Consider the following 18132-nt stretch of genomic DNA (forward strand, 5'->3'; position numbering starts at 1 on the left):
GACCTTTTATTTCTAAAAATGTGACAGCAATGCTTGAAAACAGTGGTAAGCAACTGAAAAGATAATCGATGTCAATAAATATCAAAAACATGTTGAGATTTGCAAACAATATGGCCACCACATGCCAGTCAATCATAGTGGGGTGAGTTTAATTTACACAAGCAGCTGTAACGCATGAGTGATTGCATGGATTTGCATGGCGTGCTTGTTCATGGGGAGATGGGGTTAAGTTCAAATAACTTTCAATAACTTTCTAACTTTGCTGAAATTTGGTGTGCTACATTTTTGTGCTAACCTGTATGTGTGTTTCTAATGATGACTGGGTTACTTAAAAAACATGGCCATCAGTAGGTGAATATGATGGCCACGTTATTTGAGCTCTTTAGAATATGATCTCTTTAGTGTTCTATGTAACTTGGCAAGAACTTGGCAAGAACCTGGCAAACGCTGTCATAACAGACTGATTCATCTGCGCTTGAAGTTGACATTCATCTGTTCTTTTTTACATAGCTTCAGGGGTAGTAACCTTTCCTCTATCACTGTGGTTAACCCCATCTCCTACACTTCCTCCCCCTGACCTAGTTGGTTAACACTGAAAGATGTAGAGCCAGAGATTCACTTTTGGTCTGGAGTGAATAAGCTCAGAGTGTCAGTGTTGCCTGACCTGAGAGGCCCCGGCCTCTTCTGTGAGTGACCATTGGGGTTTGCTGAGCTTCTGGTGAGTGCAGACGCAGATGGTGCGGGTGGAGCAGCGCATGAATTTCTGATGCTGGAGGGTGAAGTGGTGCGGGTCGAGGCAGATGCCCACTGGCCCCATGAGAGGCCGTTTGCACGGGCAGCCACGGGCCCTCACGGTACAGCCAGCTGCTGCTGTAGCACATCTCAGCCACATGCTCCCCACGACGCAGCTCCCAAACCTCCTATTTCAGGTCTGAAGAGCTGCCAGAGCTAGGAAAAAAATCACTTTTTTGTTCAGCTTATAGGATTTTATCTATACACTGCTGTCTAACTAAATTAACTGAGTATTTTAGGGTTCTGAGCAAATCAAGTTCTGTTATTTGGTTTAATTTAGACAAACAGTAAAATATATATTTTTAAAAATCTATTTGGGATGTTTGCCTGGCAAGAGCAGGTAAAGGTAAGTTCACGCAACCAATGAGCTTCTTCAGAATTGATAAATCCCCTCTGATGTCTTTTAGTCTTCAAGATTAAAACACAAGTCCAGCCGGTTAGACTCCCTACTAAACTAGACATGTGAACAGGTATTTAAACAAATCAAAGCAAACTGATATTCAAATGTAGCCCAGATCCCTAAAACTGTAGGAAATACTAAGAAAATTATACAACAATATTGTTTCACCTGAATGAAAGGGCAAAACAGGGAAAAGAAAAAGCATATTTAACTGTAAAAATGTAGATCACTATGACAGTAGGTAAAGGAAATAAAACCGACTAAACTATTGATCCATACAAAACTGGTATTCTTGCCAAATACAGTGCTGAAGCTAAACATTTGCCCTATGAAGTGGGTACTTTAAGTTCTACTCAGATGTGCCCAGTTGGTTGGTGGTGATATACTACTACAAATCAACTTGATTCTCAGATTTGGGAGTTTTCTGTCTAAGACAAGATCATGAAACAGGAAATAGTAAGGGAAAAATATGTTGATTACTTATCAGACAAAGAGACAGGCAAAATATGTGGTCGGTGTGATCACATTAGCTATAAGTACTGAAGTATTAATGATAAAAAAGTGGATTTATGATTGTGTATTGGTAATACAATAACAGGATATAGACCAGCCAAACACAGAGGGTCACAAGCTACCAGGGAGTAGAAGATAGAAGGCATGAGCACTCTCTGGAAGGCATGGACTCCATCTAATTTGGAAAAAAAACACGTTGAGGTAAGTTTAGCTAATTTGCTAACATTAACTGGCTATATTTAACTACTGATTTCAGTAGCTAACATAATTGGGTAGACAGCAAGTCAAACTCTAGCCAATGGTAAGTACTACAAGCTTAAAATGGTGTAGTTGCTTAAAAACAAAAATAATGTTCTAACAGTTTTAGATAAGTAATAAAAGTTACGTTTTATATAAAAACATGACGTTTGCTTAATTTCATCAGTTAAAACATTTACTTTTTAATTACCTGAGTACATTTAAAAGTAGCAATGTATTTACTTTCACTTGAGTACATTTTTGGCTGGATATGTCCACTTTAAATGAGTAAGATTTTGACACATTATTCTTTCACTTAAGTATAATTTCTCAGTGTTTTGTCCGTGCCTACAAGCTACTGGCATCTGAGGGACAAAATGCTGGATATGGAACAGAACCCAATAGCTCTTAGCTACATGTTGGTCTCCAAACAGAGACTATAATGCACCATGAAAAACTGTGCCAGTACAGGAAAATGAAGTGCATACTACTCATGTGAAAAGAGAACATAAGGACCAAATGAAAACACATTTTCAGACTTCAGAAGGAAGGATTCAGGTCACTTGGCTTGCTGGCTTATGTGCTGTTCTTACAGTTTTTAATAAAAGGTAAATAACCTTAAGTGATAAAGCATGACGTAAGTCAACAGGAGCTCTAGTTCTCCTAGAATACACAGTCTTTTGAATGGGAAAAGGGAATCACCCTCACATTCCCATTCTGCCTGTTGACAGCAGAAGTCTCCTGAGTCCTCTTTAAGAGCATGTCATCATGTTCCTGATGAGAGAGTGTGCAGGGAGAGCAGAAGTGGACGGGACATAGAACAGCCTGAGCATTGCAGAAGCCCCATAACCACAGCTGAGAGAAGAACTAGGAGGGTGATGGGTCATCATCTTCATTACCACATCTGCATTTGTAGCAAAGGACAAAAGGTGTAGCCAGGAGCAAGAATGGGGAGGCCACCAGCAGGAGCAGGCCAAAACCAGCAAAGATCCCCACTACCTGGACCAAAAGATCGAAAACATAGTTATATACAGTACGTGTACATCCACCTGATTCTATGCAAATTTGTGCATACGAAAACATAAATAATGGTGACATAAAGTTAGAATAAGATAGTGGCTAACTGATAACCTGTAGGAAACCCATTTGGCCATGGGATGTGGTTGCTCAGTGGTTAAGACGCTGGACTCCTGATCGGAAGGTTGAGAGTTCAAATCCCAGCACCACCAGGCTGCCACTGCTGGGCCCTTGAGCAAGGCCCTTAACCCTCAACTGCTCAATTGTATAAATAAGATAATTGTAAGCCGCTCTGGATAAGGGCATCTGCTAAATGCCGTTGGCATATTCATATACAATTCATAGTGTAGATATTCAAATAGAAAATTGTGTGCCATAAAATGGTCAACTTTGTTAAATATTTGGGGGAAAGCTGGTGTTTTAGTAAAAAGGATTTTTAAGGATTTGTAAAGATTTTTAAAAGAAACAAACAACACAGGAAATTGCTCGTCCTAGTCTGTCTATCTTTACATACAAAATCCCATATTACTGTAATAAATAGTATGTCAAAATAATATTTCACCTATAGTAACAGTATTACTGTTTCAGACATAGCCCATGACTGTGCTTAGCTAGTTAACCTTTGATTGCCATTTTATTACACCAGAATTAGAATTAGAATATTCTTATTACAGTAGTTCATAAAATCATACATCTACTTGCATTTTATTTTTGCCAGCATTTTGGGACATTTGGTTAACATGTGTTTGGGAACAGTAGCCTACCTATAGATAGAAAAAGGAGAATGTCCTGTAACTACTGGACCAGAACATTACATACCACAAGGGGGCTCTAATCACTAATCATGGCTCTGTGGCAAACACCCTCTTGCCTCTTGGCAACTTCTGGCTTGATTTTCCTTGGCAGTGTTTTCACAAGGTGTGTCAGTAAATTTGGGTTTATCTCAGGCGCATGTGTCCACTAACTCTAATTTGGAATGGATCTAAATACTGTTTTAAAAAAGTAGTGAACTATTAGATACTAAGCATGAGGTTCTGCGGGTCACACACACAGACACACACACGAAAGCTTATTTTAGATAGCTAGGTGACGAGAAGGGGATTAAATGGCTAAACTGGTGTGAAAACCCCCGTCTTTCTCTTCCGCTATTAATCCTTGCAGCTGCTCCTTAGCACTAGGCAAGCTAAAAAGTGAATTATATTATTCTGTACTGTCTATAATTAAAGCATCAGTCAGCAAAGGAACCATGCAGATCCATGCACATAGTTGTGTTTTCTAAATACCCATGTAACCCCACATACCTGTGTGCGATGCCAGATAACAGAGGCTCTGGAATGACCAAGTTTATTCCGACATGGTCCTTTGTCATAGTGAATCAGTAAGAAGTCATCCTATAAAAGATGGAGAATATTAACACACATGTATATGTGCAGCAGTATACTGTAAAGGAGAATAATGTCAGTATAGATTTTGGTGGAGTAGGACAAGATTCGCACTTGCCTTATGCTATAGGCTACTATCTAGTGAATTCTTAGAGTAATCCTGTAATAGGCAGTTGAGAGTCGACAACATACAGTCATCTGTAAGTTGAATAAACTGTGTTGGATACAGGTGTGTTCCCCGCGAGGTGTTCACAGACGAGTTAATATCTTTAACCAGGGTTGCCAAGTTTCAGCAAAATTTCCAGCCCAACTACTTCTCAAAAATCACACAAAACACTGAAACTAGCCCAAAAAATTTGGTTATTGTAAAAAGGCAGACACGTATTTCTTTTTCTCAGCCTTTGCATGGACACACACATTTCTGATATACTGACATTATCCACTGCATAATCCTCCTTTCCCTCCCCAAATTGTGGTAATATATCTTACACTAGAAATGGTTCTGTACATCATAGACACACTGTCTGCACTTACAGTTTGCCTTTGTTTGCAGAAATGTATTAGATTATTTCCTGTAAATCAAGATCTTGGAGTGTGTGTGTGTGTGTGTGTGGGTGGGTGTGTGGAGGGGTTGAGTTGGGCTGTTTGTGGCAGGACTGTGTAGCCGTCCAATCTGCAGCAACTGTATAATGCATTCAGTATCTTATAGAATACTGGTTCAGGTAAATTCAAACTACTCTGAAGGGCAAAAGAAATCCTAGTAGTTAGGTGTACCTAATAAACTGGCAACTTAGAGTATTAGTGTATATATTGGAGAACCTTGCGCAGTGTGATTGCTGGTCAGTGTGACTCACATCCAGAGACTCCAGGCAGTACCAGCAGAAGGCATGCTTGCAGTTCTTACACAGCATCTGGGCACAGCCCTCGTCTCTCTCAATAAATATTTTACACCTCGGACAGCGCTTGATAGAAGCCTCATCCTCCTTAACTCTGCTACTGATACTAGAGAGTGAGAGAGACAGAAGACAGAATCCAGTTTCAGAATCCTGCTTAATGACAACAATGCTACTTGTTTATCTAATAACAAAGAAATCTTCCCCTGCCAGATAATGATATTCATTCATTCATTCATCTTTGTTATGCTCTTTATCCTGATCAGGGTTGTGGTGGTTTGGGAGCCTATCCTGGGAACACTGGGCACAAGGTTGGAATGCCCCCTGGAGGGGACACACACACACACTTACACCCATTTTCACACTCATTCACACCTATGAGCAAATTTAGACACCAATCCCCCTTCTAGCATGTTTTTGGTAGGTGGTAGGAAACCTGGAAAACCCAGAGCAAACCCATTTGTAACTCTGAAAGTAACCGGAGCACAAGAACATACTGAGAACCCTGGTGATGTGAGGTGGCAATGCTTCCCACTGTGCCTCTGCACCACCCAGATAATTACATTATTGTAACATGTCACACAAGACTGTTTCATTTATGCAAAGCCAGTAATCTCTACTGTCCCATTGTATCAGGAAATGATATGTCACTATTAGGCTTGTGTCTTGTCAGCACACTTAATGTGACATATGATATACAAGAGCATTATATTATAATACAGTTAACACCCAAAGCAGAAAAGACTGTGGCATGTCTGTATGAGCTAACTGGCACACAGTTTTCAGTTACAGATCATATGCCATTTAAGTTGAAGGCTGACTGATGTCTTGTTACTTTAGTAACAAGAAAAAAAAAAAAAAAAAGACTGTCTATCTTTGGTCCTGCTGCAGCCAGACTAGTGTGGACTTTTCAAGCAGAAGCGTTTACCTGTTCTCCACAGGAAGGGAGGTGATGATGGGGAGGGACCCCTGGCACGCCTGCCCTGTGTGCCAGTCAGTGTGGCAGGCTGAGCAGAAACGCAGGCTGCAGAGAGGGCACTGCACCAGCTGGGGCATGGGTAACTCCGCTTCCTGCAGCTGGCACACTGCCTGGCAGGAAGAGGACGGGCACCAGGTCCGGCAGGGGTCCAGCAGCACCTCTGCATGACAAGCAGTGAGGAACATTGGCATAATGGACCCTGTGTTTGTACTTTGTATATTAAGAATAAGAATAAAAATGCTGCAGGCAGGGTGTGAAATGAACTTTATAGCTCACCAGCCACTCTGTTCAGTTGTTTCCCACATCAAATTCTAATTATCGCCACCCAAATACTGTATAACTGTATACTATACATACATAAATGCATTAAGTAATTTTTTAATCATTAATTTATTCCATTTATTTATAACTCCATTTATTAATTTAGTCTTGGAATATACATTCAACACTTAATTACTGCTATTACATGGTGGCATTACTGTGTGTGAGTGTGCACACTGTTTCCACCCTGCTAAATTGCAATTTATCAAGAGCAAATGATGTTTTGACAAAGTGTTGACAAAACAAAACATTAGCTGGTTTTTTTTTAACCTAATCAGTTAGAAATGCTGATCTAGTTATGAGATAAATTATATAACAGTCAAGCTGAAGAAAGTGAAGAAAATGTGAATGCACAAATAGATGCTCTAGGGGTTGCACATGTATGTATGAGGTGGCCTGGGAAAACCCTTCACATGGTGAAATTCTGGCATTTTCTACTATATGTTGAATACAGGCTTGAAGTGCAGATTTTCAGGTTTTATTTGAGGCTATTTATATCCAAATCAGGTGAACCATGTAGGAACTACAGCACTTTTAATATGAGCTCCCCTCTTTTTTTAAGGGACTAAAACGAATTGGACAAACTAACATAATCATAAATTAAATTGTCATTTTAATACTTGGTTGCTAATCCTATGCAGTCAATGACTGCCTGAAGTCTGGAACCCACAGACATCACCAGATGCTGGGTTTCTTCCCTAGTGATGCTCTGCAAAGCCTTTACTGCAGCTGTCGTTATTTCCTGCTTGTTCCTGGGGCGTTTTGCCTTCAGCAAGTGAAATGCACGCTCAATTGGATTCAGACTTGGCCACTGCAGAACATTCCACTTCTTTGCCTTAAAAAAAGTCTTGGGTTGCTTTTGAAGTATGCTGCGGTTCGTCCATCTGGACTGTGAAGCACCTTTCCAATGGGTTTTTTAAGAATTTGTCTGAATCTGAGCAGATAATATAGCCCTATACACTTCAGAATTCATCCTGCTGGTTTTGTCAGCAGTCATATCATCAATAAATACAAGAGAACTGAGTCCACTGGCAGTTATACATGCCCACGCCATAAGGTGAGGTGGTATGCTTCGGCTCATGACCAGTTCCTCCCTTTCCCTCCACTTCCTAGACACTGACAGCTCTTTGGAAATAACGTGGGAAGGACACACACCTGGCCATGGTACAGATTATTCATTACTTAATTTCACCTTCAATACACACTGGTAGACAGCTAAAATAACAAAACTTTGTCACTATATGGCCAAAAATTTTTGGACACCTGACAGTCACACCCATATGTGGTTTTTCCCCAAACTGTTGCCACAAAATTGGAAGCACACAATTGTCTAGGATGTCTTTGTGTGCTGTAGCATTACAGTTTGCCTTCACTGGAGCTAAGGGGTCGAGCCAAAACCTCTTCCAGCATCACAATGCCCCTGTGCACAATGCCAGGTCCATGAAGATATCATTTGCTAAGGTTGGATTGGAAGAACTTAAGTGTCTTTCACAGAGCCCTGACCTTAACCAAGAGCAAATGGGAGGGACTAAATCTGGAATGTAATGTTCAAAAAAGCACATATGAGTGTGATGGTCACTTGTCCACAAACTTTTGACCATATAATTTATACTTTAGTGCTAGATTTTACCCACATATGTTGATGGTACAGTATTGATATAATAATATTACTTATACACACAATAACACTAGGCTAAGGGTGTAGACTACTAATATGAGTAACTGCAAAAAAAAACAAAACAACAACAACAATTTTTTCCATTGTGTTTTTTTTATTGTAATGCTGATCCTCCCCAGGAGGATCCTCCCCTGAAGAAAACACAAACTTAGAGACTTAGAGAAAAAGACTAAAATAATCAATATTTTAAGAGGTGTTGAGCATAGTTCATAGTCTTCTGGTTTTAGCATTCTTCTCCCATAAATATTTGAAACACAAAAATAGTTTGTCTTAAACTGTAGAAAAAATAAAACAAAACAAAACAAAACAAAAACCCTCTCATCCTCAGCTCCACTAATTAAATCAAATGATTCAGACAGGACACTGAATTTGATAATGCAAAATCCACCCTCTATCCACATCATGCCAGCAGTAATCTGTATTAATTTAGCTGTATTAATGTAGAAGAAATTACCTTTCTCAAACTGCAGCCTTTTGTACCTCTGCATGACATCTACAGCCACCAAAGACTCGATCTTCAGAGGGTAGGAGATAAAGAAAGGAACAGAGACATTCATTTTAATGATTAACCTTCTTAATAGTCAACCTGATGAGTAAGGTATGAATTCATTAAACATATACACCATTTATTACATTGTTTACACAATTTGAAAAAAAAAAAAAAAAAAAAAAACAGAGTATGTGTAAAATCCTTCTGAATCACACATCAATGTTGATTTACCTCATTCTCAAGTAATTGTCCCTGTTTGGGGCAAGCGGAGTCTGGACAGCTGATTCCTGTATGCAAGCCTTCTTTGATCAGTAGCTCTACGTACTGTTTCAAACACTGCAACATAATTCCTGTCATGAGTTGCTACTACTGAGACACCTACTGACAATGGATTATTATCTGCTCAAGACAATCATTTTAATTAGAAGAGGGTGTATTGGAAGCCACAGTTTACAGCAAACTTGCAGCATGCATAATGGCACTTCTCACCAGGATGCAGAAGACGCACTGGCACTGTGAGATGGTGGTCATCTGTTCCAGGGGGATGTCTTCGAGGCACAGTTTACAGGACAGCAGGGTTGCCGTATCCCTATCCTTACTGGCACTGTAGTGACGGCTGCTCATGGTGCCTGCATCTGGGGAGCTGAAGCACACAGACATGGCGATCACTCATGTTCTATTCATATATACTTCATTCCCACAGGAGCCAGGCAAAACCCAAATTAAATGAAGATGGAGCTTCTCTTGGCTATCGCATGTGATAGGAAGTCGTACATTGCATGACCCGAAGAAGCAGTCTCCAATTTTCAGGTGCTCGTAAGGGGAATTGCAATTACAATGAGAACATTGACAAGCCTTCACCTTCCAATTAACTGACCATATTCCTTCTGTTAAAACTACATATACCTTGTGTGATGCTTTCCAAGAAAAAGAGGAATGCCTGTGCATCTTTGCTTCAGCTGGGGGCAGAGCTACTTTCAGAGGCAGAAAAATAAAAACAGTCTGAAACAAGGAAACTAGCAGGCTCCACTTTCATAGCAACATTTTTGCACAGCAGATTTCTAAAGTATCTTTGAAATTATATGTCAAGTCATGTGGTTATAGCCAACACACAAAGGAAGAATTCTGTAAAACCTGCATCATCATATGTCTGAGCTGACTCACTAGAAGTAAATGTCTATGCTATCAATGGCTCATGCTGTACCTCCACAAATTCCACTGTAGATTACAATCTGCCCAGATTTATGTAGTCCCCTGGAATTCAAGGCTAGCACTGAAATGTTATAAATCAGCACTTTCTCAGTCTCTCTATTCCTGAGAGCTCTGAGTGCAACACTTTTCTGCTTTCCCTCTCTGCCGGAAGTGTCAATATATACAAATCCACTGACTAAAATGTCCAATAATCCCTTTCGGGGCTCTTAGAAAGCTGCAATAAACCAGTGAGCCACAAACTTTCACTATACAGGAGTATAGAATCTGAACATCAGCACCGAACAGCAAAAACAAAAGGAGTCAGCTGAACTATTAAGCTTTACATACTCACATTTCAGAAAGTCCCCAGTACTTATGTCCCTCAGTATTGGTATAACAAGCTAAAACGGTGCTGTGTTGGTCCGGCTGATCCACAGGGTCGAGTGGAGGTGGACACAGATGGTGTGGAGAGAGCAGACTACGCAGACTGCACACTCATATTATGCAAGCAGTGTGAGTGTGCTCACAATTCACCTACAAATGACCACCACTGTCTGTCTAATTCAGACATGGCTTATAGAGATATAGTATCTGGGGAGTATGATATAATATTATGCAATATTAAAAATTCCTAAAGAATCAAATTTTGTAACGCTGCCAAGGTCTGGCTTTAAATAAAGCTTTATAGAGTGAGTGACAAGGAAGAACATGTGCATTTTCACTACTCACTGAAAGCCCACTTCATTTAAAGTGATATCAAAAGAGAGCGATATTATCAAAAAAAATTTCCCTTGCGAATATACACATATCTCAGTTTAGACTTATGAATACTTACTTTTTTGTTCATGTTTATAAGTACAAAGTCAAAAGACATTATGTGTGTAAATGTGAAGTGGACACATGCACTGGAAGTATATTAAATGAAAAATGAAAGGGTCTGAATACTTATTTCTCCTCACTCTTTCATTGGCTGACTGAAGCTACACATGGATACAAACTTATATCTTACATGCTGAATGAAGAGACTGAATGAAGAGCAGTGCCCGTGAGTGTGTTAACTGGTGATGAAGCTGACACACCTTGAGAATTAAATGAAAAATTAAATAAACGGTGAGTGAAATTACCCAAAACATATGGTATTCATGAAAATCCATGTAGTTTTCAAAAATGTTCATATATTCATAACCAAACACAATAATGAAAATGTCATAAAGCATATAAACCACAAATCACAGGATTATATGAGTTATCCATTTAATCCTTTATCATCTTACATAACTGAGAAAACAGCAGTTGCTAGTAATATTTATACACGAAACCCTCAAATATTTGTGATGCACTATACACAATTTTAATCAGCTATGAAATCACCTATGCTCATGTCAAGCTATTTTATCCCCAGTTGTTGTTTTGATTTGTAATTGTCCCAATCCTGAAAATACTTACTATACTTATTATACAATATGGCATTGACCCAAGTTTTCTTGTTTCACATAAGTGTATTTCTGGCAGCACATCATGCATCCATTACATCACCTGCCCTTCACCATGTGCCAGCAAGTCCATCTGTCCTATAAGCCTGGATCAGGATAAACAACATAAAACTGCATGCCAGAGAAAGAGAGAGAGAGAGAGAGAGAGAGGGAGAGAGGGAGAAAGAAAGAAAAAAAGAAAGAAAGAAAGAGAAGACTGAAGTAATTCCAGCAAATAGATGAAATTTATTCAGCAAACACTCACTTAGCCTTGCTTGTATTCCTGAAGACTGGACTTTATGAGTATGATTTTGAAATTTCACCCTCTGTGGTAGAAAAGTAGAAGAACATTTCGTAATGTGGGTTGTGCTATGCCATGTGGATTAATCTCATGGCTGCCAGTGCCACATCACTACACATTGAGAGAATTCAAGGACGCGCCCAAAAACGCATCATCCAAAGGTGTCCTGATATATCTTTTAACACAGTAATATACGGGTTTGGACACAGTTCATGTACTCTAAGGTTGTAGTAAATAATCAGATATAGGAGCTTAGGAGATTTTATTGTGCATATTAATGTCAGGGTGGCACAATGGCGCAGTGGGTAGCATTGCCATCTCACAGCTCCAGGGTCATTGGTTTGATCCTGAGCTTGCTTTACTGTCTGAATGGGTTTCTGCTGAATTCCCTGTGTTCATATGGGTTTCCTTTGGGTCCCTTCCACTGTCCAAAAACATGCAAATGAGCAGATTGGCTGCACTAAATTTCCTCTAGGTGTGAATGGTGCTTTGTGATGGACTGGTGTTCCATTGAGGGGTAAACTCTCCCACCTTTCACCCAGTGTTACTGGGACTGGCTCTAGATCCGCCATGATCTACTGTAGGATAAAGCTGTTACTGAAGATGAATGAAAATCAGTGAGACTGTCACAGTTATTGAGTATTAGATAAAAAAAGCAAAATCTCTTACTTTCCACAAGAGCTTGTCTTTTAGCTACAATCAGACTGGTAGTTCTCATGCTGACACTGCTGATGCCGAAGTGTAACTGTGCTCATCCTGCAGTACATAACCTAAAGCTTAGCTAAAATATCTTTAACAATACAAATTCCACAGTGAGGATAAATCATGTGACTATTATTCACTAGCTTCCCACCAAATTAGAGAACAACTAAATGGCATACCTGTTTAACAAGAAAGAAATGCCAAAATTCCATCACTCCTGAATCCATTTTCCTCTTATTTGATTGCATTGAATTCTCTCTCTCTGCCTCGCTCTCTTACTCTCTCGCTACCCTTATTGGCCCGGGCTCTTGTCTGTCATTCTGTAGCCTGACTTCTTTCATGCCTAAAGTTGGAACATGATAAAGTTTGGAGTATCTCAGCTGGTGTATGATGTTTGCATATGAGTTTCCTGCCAATTCCAGACACAGCACTGACTGTGAAATAATATTACTGGATTGTCACAGCACGTCAGGAACATCACTATTGAACATTTCTTTTTTAATAATAAAATCCCACACCAGTAGCTTTAATAATAAGACACCAAAGACAGAAAAAAGTGCCTGAAGATGAATCCATTATTAAAAGGTTTACACACTTTCAGCCCAATAGCAGCATGTCTGCTTACATAGGAAGTGAGCTCTGCCTAAGGAAAGAGGTTGACTTCCTGATGAGGACCAGCATGTCTGTAGCATTGTTTCTGTGTACCACACTGACAGCTCTGCTGAATCCACAATGAAGGCACATTACGGCTAATACATTTTGCACGCTGATCAACCCACATAATATTAAATAAAGCATCAAGCTAATTTTTACCTAATGCATGGTTACCAGATAGCAAAATAGAAGGTGTGTGATTATGAACTCAAACTACCTGAAAAGAGGAACCTTTTTTAATGAATGGCCGAGATCAGAGGATTTTGAAAGAAACTACCAAAGAATGGAGGCAAATTAAATAAAACAAAGAAAAATAACCACAAATCAGACCTGAGAAAGTCCTAAGAGGCAAGAGGGAAATTAATTTTGGTTGTTTCCCTCTGAATATCTGATCATACATCTGTTTGACAAATTTGAATTTGTTGTAATGAATGGACATATGCAAAACCCATTTCAACTCAGCTTTGTTAAATTTTCATGGTTTAAAAAAATGGTTAAAAGGCGCATGACTTAGTGACGCCCTGTGTGCGTGGAGCATGTATGTTCTCCCAGGGCTTCAGGGGTTTCCTCTCCCAGTCCAAAGACATGTGTTGTAGGCTGATTGGCATTTTCAGAATTGTCTGTATTGTGTGAATGTGTGTGCAATTGTGCACAGTGATGGGTTGGCACCCCATCCAGGGTGTCCCCGCCACATGCCCTGAGTCCCTTGGGATAGGCTCTAGGCTCCCCTGCGACCCTGTGTAGGATGGAGGGAACTTGACTTGACAGAGGACACAATTCAGTGACCAACAGGAATCTATCCCGAATTTAAACTATTCAACTCAGCATCATACTATTTATTTATTCACACTGAAAAGCTAATGAAAATTTAATGTTCGAGAAAAACACCCTGCAAGACTGCAGCTTGGAAAGCACAGTGCGTTCCGGATACAAGAAGTCCCAGTACCTCTGATGACAGGCACATTGAGGGCGATCTAGCTCTCACATTAAAAGCATTCTTGAGCTCTAATGCTGCTCTGGGGAACTGTGGCTTAAGGCATTACTGACCCACAGACTGGACGCTATCAAAAGGTTAAGCCTGAAAATATATAACATAACCAGTATAACCCAGATGTACAGTTATGCAGAATGACACACATAACACAAAATCACATTACATTACTGCCAAAGAATGGCTCATCTCAAGTCCAACAGAGCCAGTCCTTAAGCACTGGTCCATGTTCTATTCCAGTTCTGTGCCAACAAACCTGAACCACGTAAAGAGTAACCAAGACCACTCCATTACTCAAAAAACACAGTGGTTGTGTCTTAAATCCTCCTGTAGTTTTGTATATCATTAATCAATGTCTATGATATGTAAGGGCCCTGATTAGGCCATAAGAGGGGACCAGTTTTACCATCTGCAAAATGTTTGTTGTAAACAAGCTACACATTTAACATTATAGCAGCAGAATCTATGCTTATGCAGAATCGTGTGTGTCTACTGATACACTTTCACACAGACATGTGAAATGCTTTTTTTTTTTCTCCGTAACACCAAATAAGAAATAATATTAAATTATGTGCTAACTACACATCCAACTGCCATATATCTTTTTTTTTTTAAATAAACACAGGCTTTGTTGTTGTTATCTGTTTTTAATTGAATTTTCGAGGATACATGCAACACTTATCAGCAAAATATAATAAATCTTTATGGCCACCTTGCGTTAAGAGGTAATTAGCTGTAGTAGCCAGGCTACTCCAGTAGTAGGCTACACATGGGGAAAGAATAACAAGAGAATAGGACATACCTTCTTCCTTTATTTTTTCTGGAGCATTGTGGGATATAATTAGGATAAATTCTACATCGCCCTGGTAACATGACTGGTTAGTTTATGTCATGTCAGTGATGGTCACTTCCATTCTTTTTCAGGTTTTTGGATAAATTCATTAATAATATGTATATTCTTAAATCGTAGTACTAAAATAGCAAAACTCAACAAAAATTTCACTGTTTTTATCCACTTGCGACCACCACATTATCTGAAATGTCATGTCATATATCCCCGAAAAGCTTGTCTCCTGATATATGCACTATGCCATATAATATATGTTAATTTATGTGTCATTATGACATACCTGTCAATTTCCTTTATAAATCTTATCAACTCCACTAACTAGAGTGTAAACACATGAAATAAAATTATGTATTTAAAACAGTTTCCCCTTCAAAATCAGTTCCTTTTCTATATTCAGAAAAAATATAAGTTTCTAGATGATCTGCTTTTACATAAATGAATTTCCCAACATATCCATAATTGTTGGATTTATGTTCGATTTTATGCTGAAAAATGACAAAAAGAAAGTGTGTGGTGTTTTGTTAGTTAAACAATAATCACATAATTTTCCAACAAACCTTTTCGTTGTTAACTTTTTTCTCTTAAGAGTGGCTTCAAAGTGAAATAAACATTTTAATTCTAATAACATCAAAAGATCAAAAGTTTTGGTTTGAATAAGTATGCAAACGTATGCAAAAGCCTCAATGAAATGTAAATTTTTGGAAAAAAAAAATATTCAACACACACACACATACACAAATATCTGTAAGGCTTATTTTTAAACATTTACCATATTCACCTGTAGTGTTTTACCTTACATGAGGAACACAGCCAGTTTACAAGGGTACAAGAGGAAGATTAGAGCAAATCCTAGTTTTAATGAACAGTCTTGGTATGTATCTAATATCTTCATCTATAAGGCATCTGAAAATTTTAACTCTGAAAACATAATTGGCGATAATACTGCTTGTTAAATGACTTTAAACATTAATAAGCATGGAAAAGGTTTCAGCAACTCTTGTTACATTGCACTAGTTTGTCCTTTGGTTTGTAAAAGTACAGTGTTTAGTAAATCTCACAGGAAAGATAAGAAAGTGAGCAGCCTCTTCATCACTACTTACCTTCAGCTGAAGAAGCTTTCTCAGGAATCACAGCACAGTGTCCTCTCTGCGTTTATACACTATATCCTGTCACATTGCAGTGTTGACTATGAGAAGACTCAGCAAGAGAAATAGTGATTATAATTGGAGAACTATTAGTGTAAATGAACTCCCAGAGAAGTGAAAACTGAGCGGTGTGACTCTTAGAGAGCAGCACCATTAGACTGCATCTCAGCTCACACCAGGGTCTGAGACACAACTTACTTCGAGATGATGTGTTTTAGAGACCTCTGCTGGACCAAAATAGCAAATATGCTGTGGCCTTGTCCATCTGTTATCTGCTGCTGACTTGGGTGTAAATAAACCTGAATGTAAACTGAATTCATTAGCAATGATAAACAATACAAATGTAAATAATCAAATTCTGTACTTGTACTTCTGTTCTTGTACCTTCATAGTGCTTTTAACAACAGACATCATCACAAAGCAGCTTTGTAGAGGTATATTTATGTAGATCACTATCGGCTTTCATGTGTGCCAGAGGCGACAGCGGCAAGGAAATAACTCAGGATGACTTGAAGAAGAAACCTTGAGAGGGAAAACAGACTCAAAAGGAAACCCATCCTCTTCTGAGTGACGCCTAATAGCGGGATTATAAATCTTTACTCTTCTACAAGTGTATACTATAAAGTCAAAGTGTGTTTAAAGGATGTTAACTGTAAGCACTGTAGTTTTTATAATTGAAAAAACAGGAGCTGTTGTTAGGTCTACAGTATCCAGGTGAGATTATCTACTGAAGATACTGTGAGATCTGGGTATAGACTGTTCTTGAGAAGTACACTTGAGTCAGTGAGAAAGTGCAGAAAATGTGTATGTGTGTAATTTATATTTACGCCATGTATGTGTGTATGTGTGTATTGTATAGTTATACTATGACTGGCTGGTGATATGGCTCAGTCGTTTACAATTATACAGGCTATATTCATATAGACTATATTCTGGACTATTCTTTTTATTTTATTCTTTTTTTTTTTTAGTTGAATTGGCTATTTAATGTGTATGACTTTTTAAGAAATTCATAATCCAAGGAAGAATGTAAAGTAAAAACCCCTAAAGGCCTATAGATCAGGGGTTCTCAAACAATATGTAGTCAGGGACCCCTTTACTGTAAAATACATTCCATGTTCCCCCTCAGTACAGATTTATTTCATGAATTATTGTACAATTGGTATTATTGTACAAATTTATTGTAGAAATGTGTACTTTTTTTTCTATTTACTCGAGCCATAGAGATATCAATTCCTGAACTTTCCACTGAAAGACCACAGACAGGTACTTGTTCTAGAGTTACTGGGTTGGAGTACACTCAGTCAATTCACTGACCAGTGAAACTATGCAAAATTAATAATAAATATAATAACTTTAGTAATAATGGATTATAATAATAATTCTTCCTGGCTGTGCTTCACAGTCCCCACTTTGAGAACCACTGACCTAGATCTTATCCAGACCAAATGAGGTCACAGTGACCAATCTGAATTTAAGGATGGACGCAATAAGACCAGAAACAGTAACTTATGGTAGAGGCGCAGCTAAATTGTGCGTGCCAGGCCATATAAAGCTGTAAATGTAAACATAAGAAAATGAAAAAGGATATGCCAAGGGGCCAGATATCCAGTATGACTGATAAAAACATGGGAAAACAACACCTTGCATTAACTGTGATGATTAGTTACAAATGGTATGACGACCCCGCTAAGACCCTCTGAATGATGGGTTCAGTGGCTCTGATCTCCACCAGATGTCAGCATAATCCATAAAAAGTGCATTTTGTGCTTGCAATGGCCAGAATTCATGAAATGCTCTATTCATGCTCCTCTGAAAACAAGATCTTGCCTTGCTTTATTTGGTCTGGAGCAGACGTGCTGCTGAACATGTTGAGGCATGTTATGACATGTTCATTTCCAGCATTTCTGTCAATCTGTATAACATCATAGACCAGGACATGTATAGTATGAGCATTACAGTATAACAGAACAACTTGGACTGATCAGTGCACTAATAGTTTCACTCACACTTACTGCACTGACATTTCTCTCTGTCTTATATATTTTTGCCTTGGCTGACTGTTCAGATATGATAAGCACTACATCCAATAAACAGTGCTGAGGAACGTGTGAGGAACAAGGT

The 18132-nt window shown here is 38.8% G+C and overlaps 1 protein-coding gene across 2 annotated transcripts; it reads right to left on the minus strand.

Annotated features, from left to right (window-relative positions):
* Positions 1–267: 267 nt before the first annotated feature.
* Positions 268–16143, minus strand: rnf144ab (ring finger protein 144ab). 2 transcript variants are annotated; one of them, XM_034313458.2, is made up of 8 exons: positions 15964–16143; positions 9192–9345; positions 8934–9038; positions 8667–8727; positions 6163–6373; positions 5196–5343; positions 4261–4350; positions 268–2941 (listed from the first exon to the last, which is right to left on the minus strand). In XM_034313458.2, exons 2-8 carry the CDS (start codon positions 9324–9326, stop codon positions 2810–2812), a joined length of 882 nt encoding a protein of 293 aa, XP_034169349.2. In that variant the 5' UTR covers positions 9327–9345; positions 15964–16143; the 3' UTR covers positions 268–2809. The 2 variants fall into 2 exon arrangements, with proteins under 2 accessions (XP_034169349.2, XP_026778495.3); XM_026922694.3 differs by lacking the exon at positions 15964–16143 and adding an exon at positions 10246–10411.
* Positions 16144–18132: the final 1989 nt, after the last annotated feature.

Source organism: Pangasianodon hypophthalmus, chromosome 19 (assembly GCF_027358585.1).
Source record: "Pangasianodon hypophthalmus isolate fPanHyp1 chromosome 19, fPanHyp1.pri, whole genome shotgun sequence".
Taxonomy (NCBI): Eukaryota; Metazoa; Chordata; class Actinopteri; order Siluriformes; family Pangasiidae; genus Pangasianodon; species Pangasianodon hypophthalmus.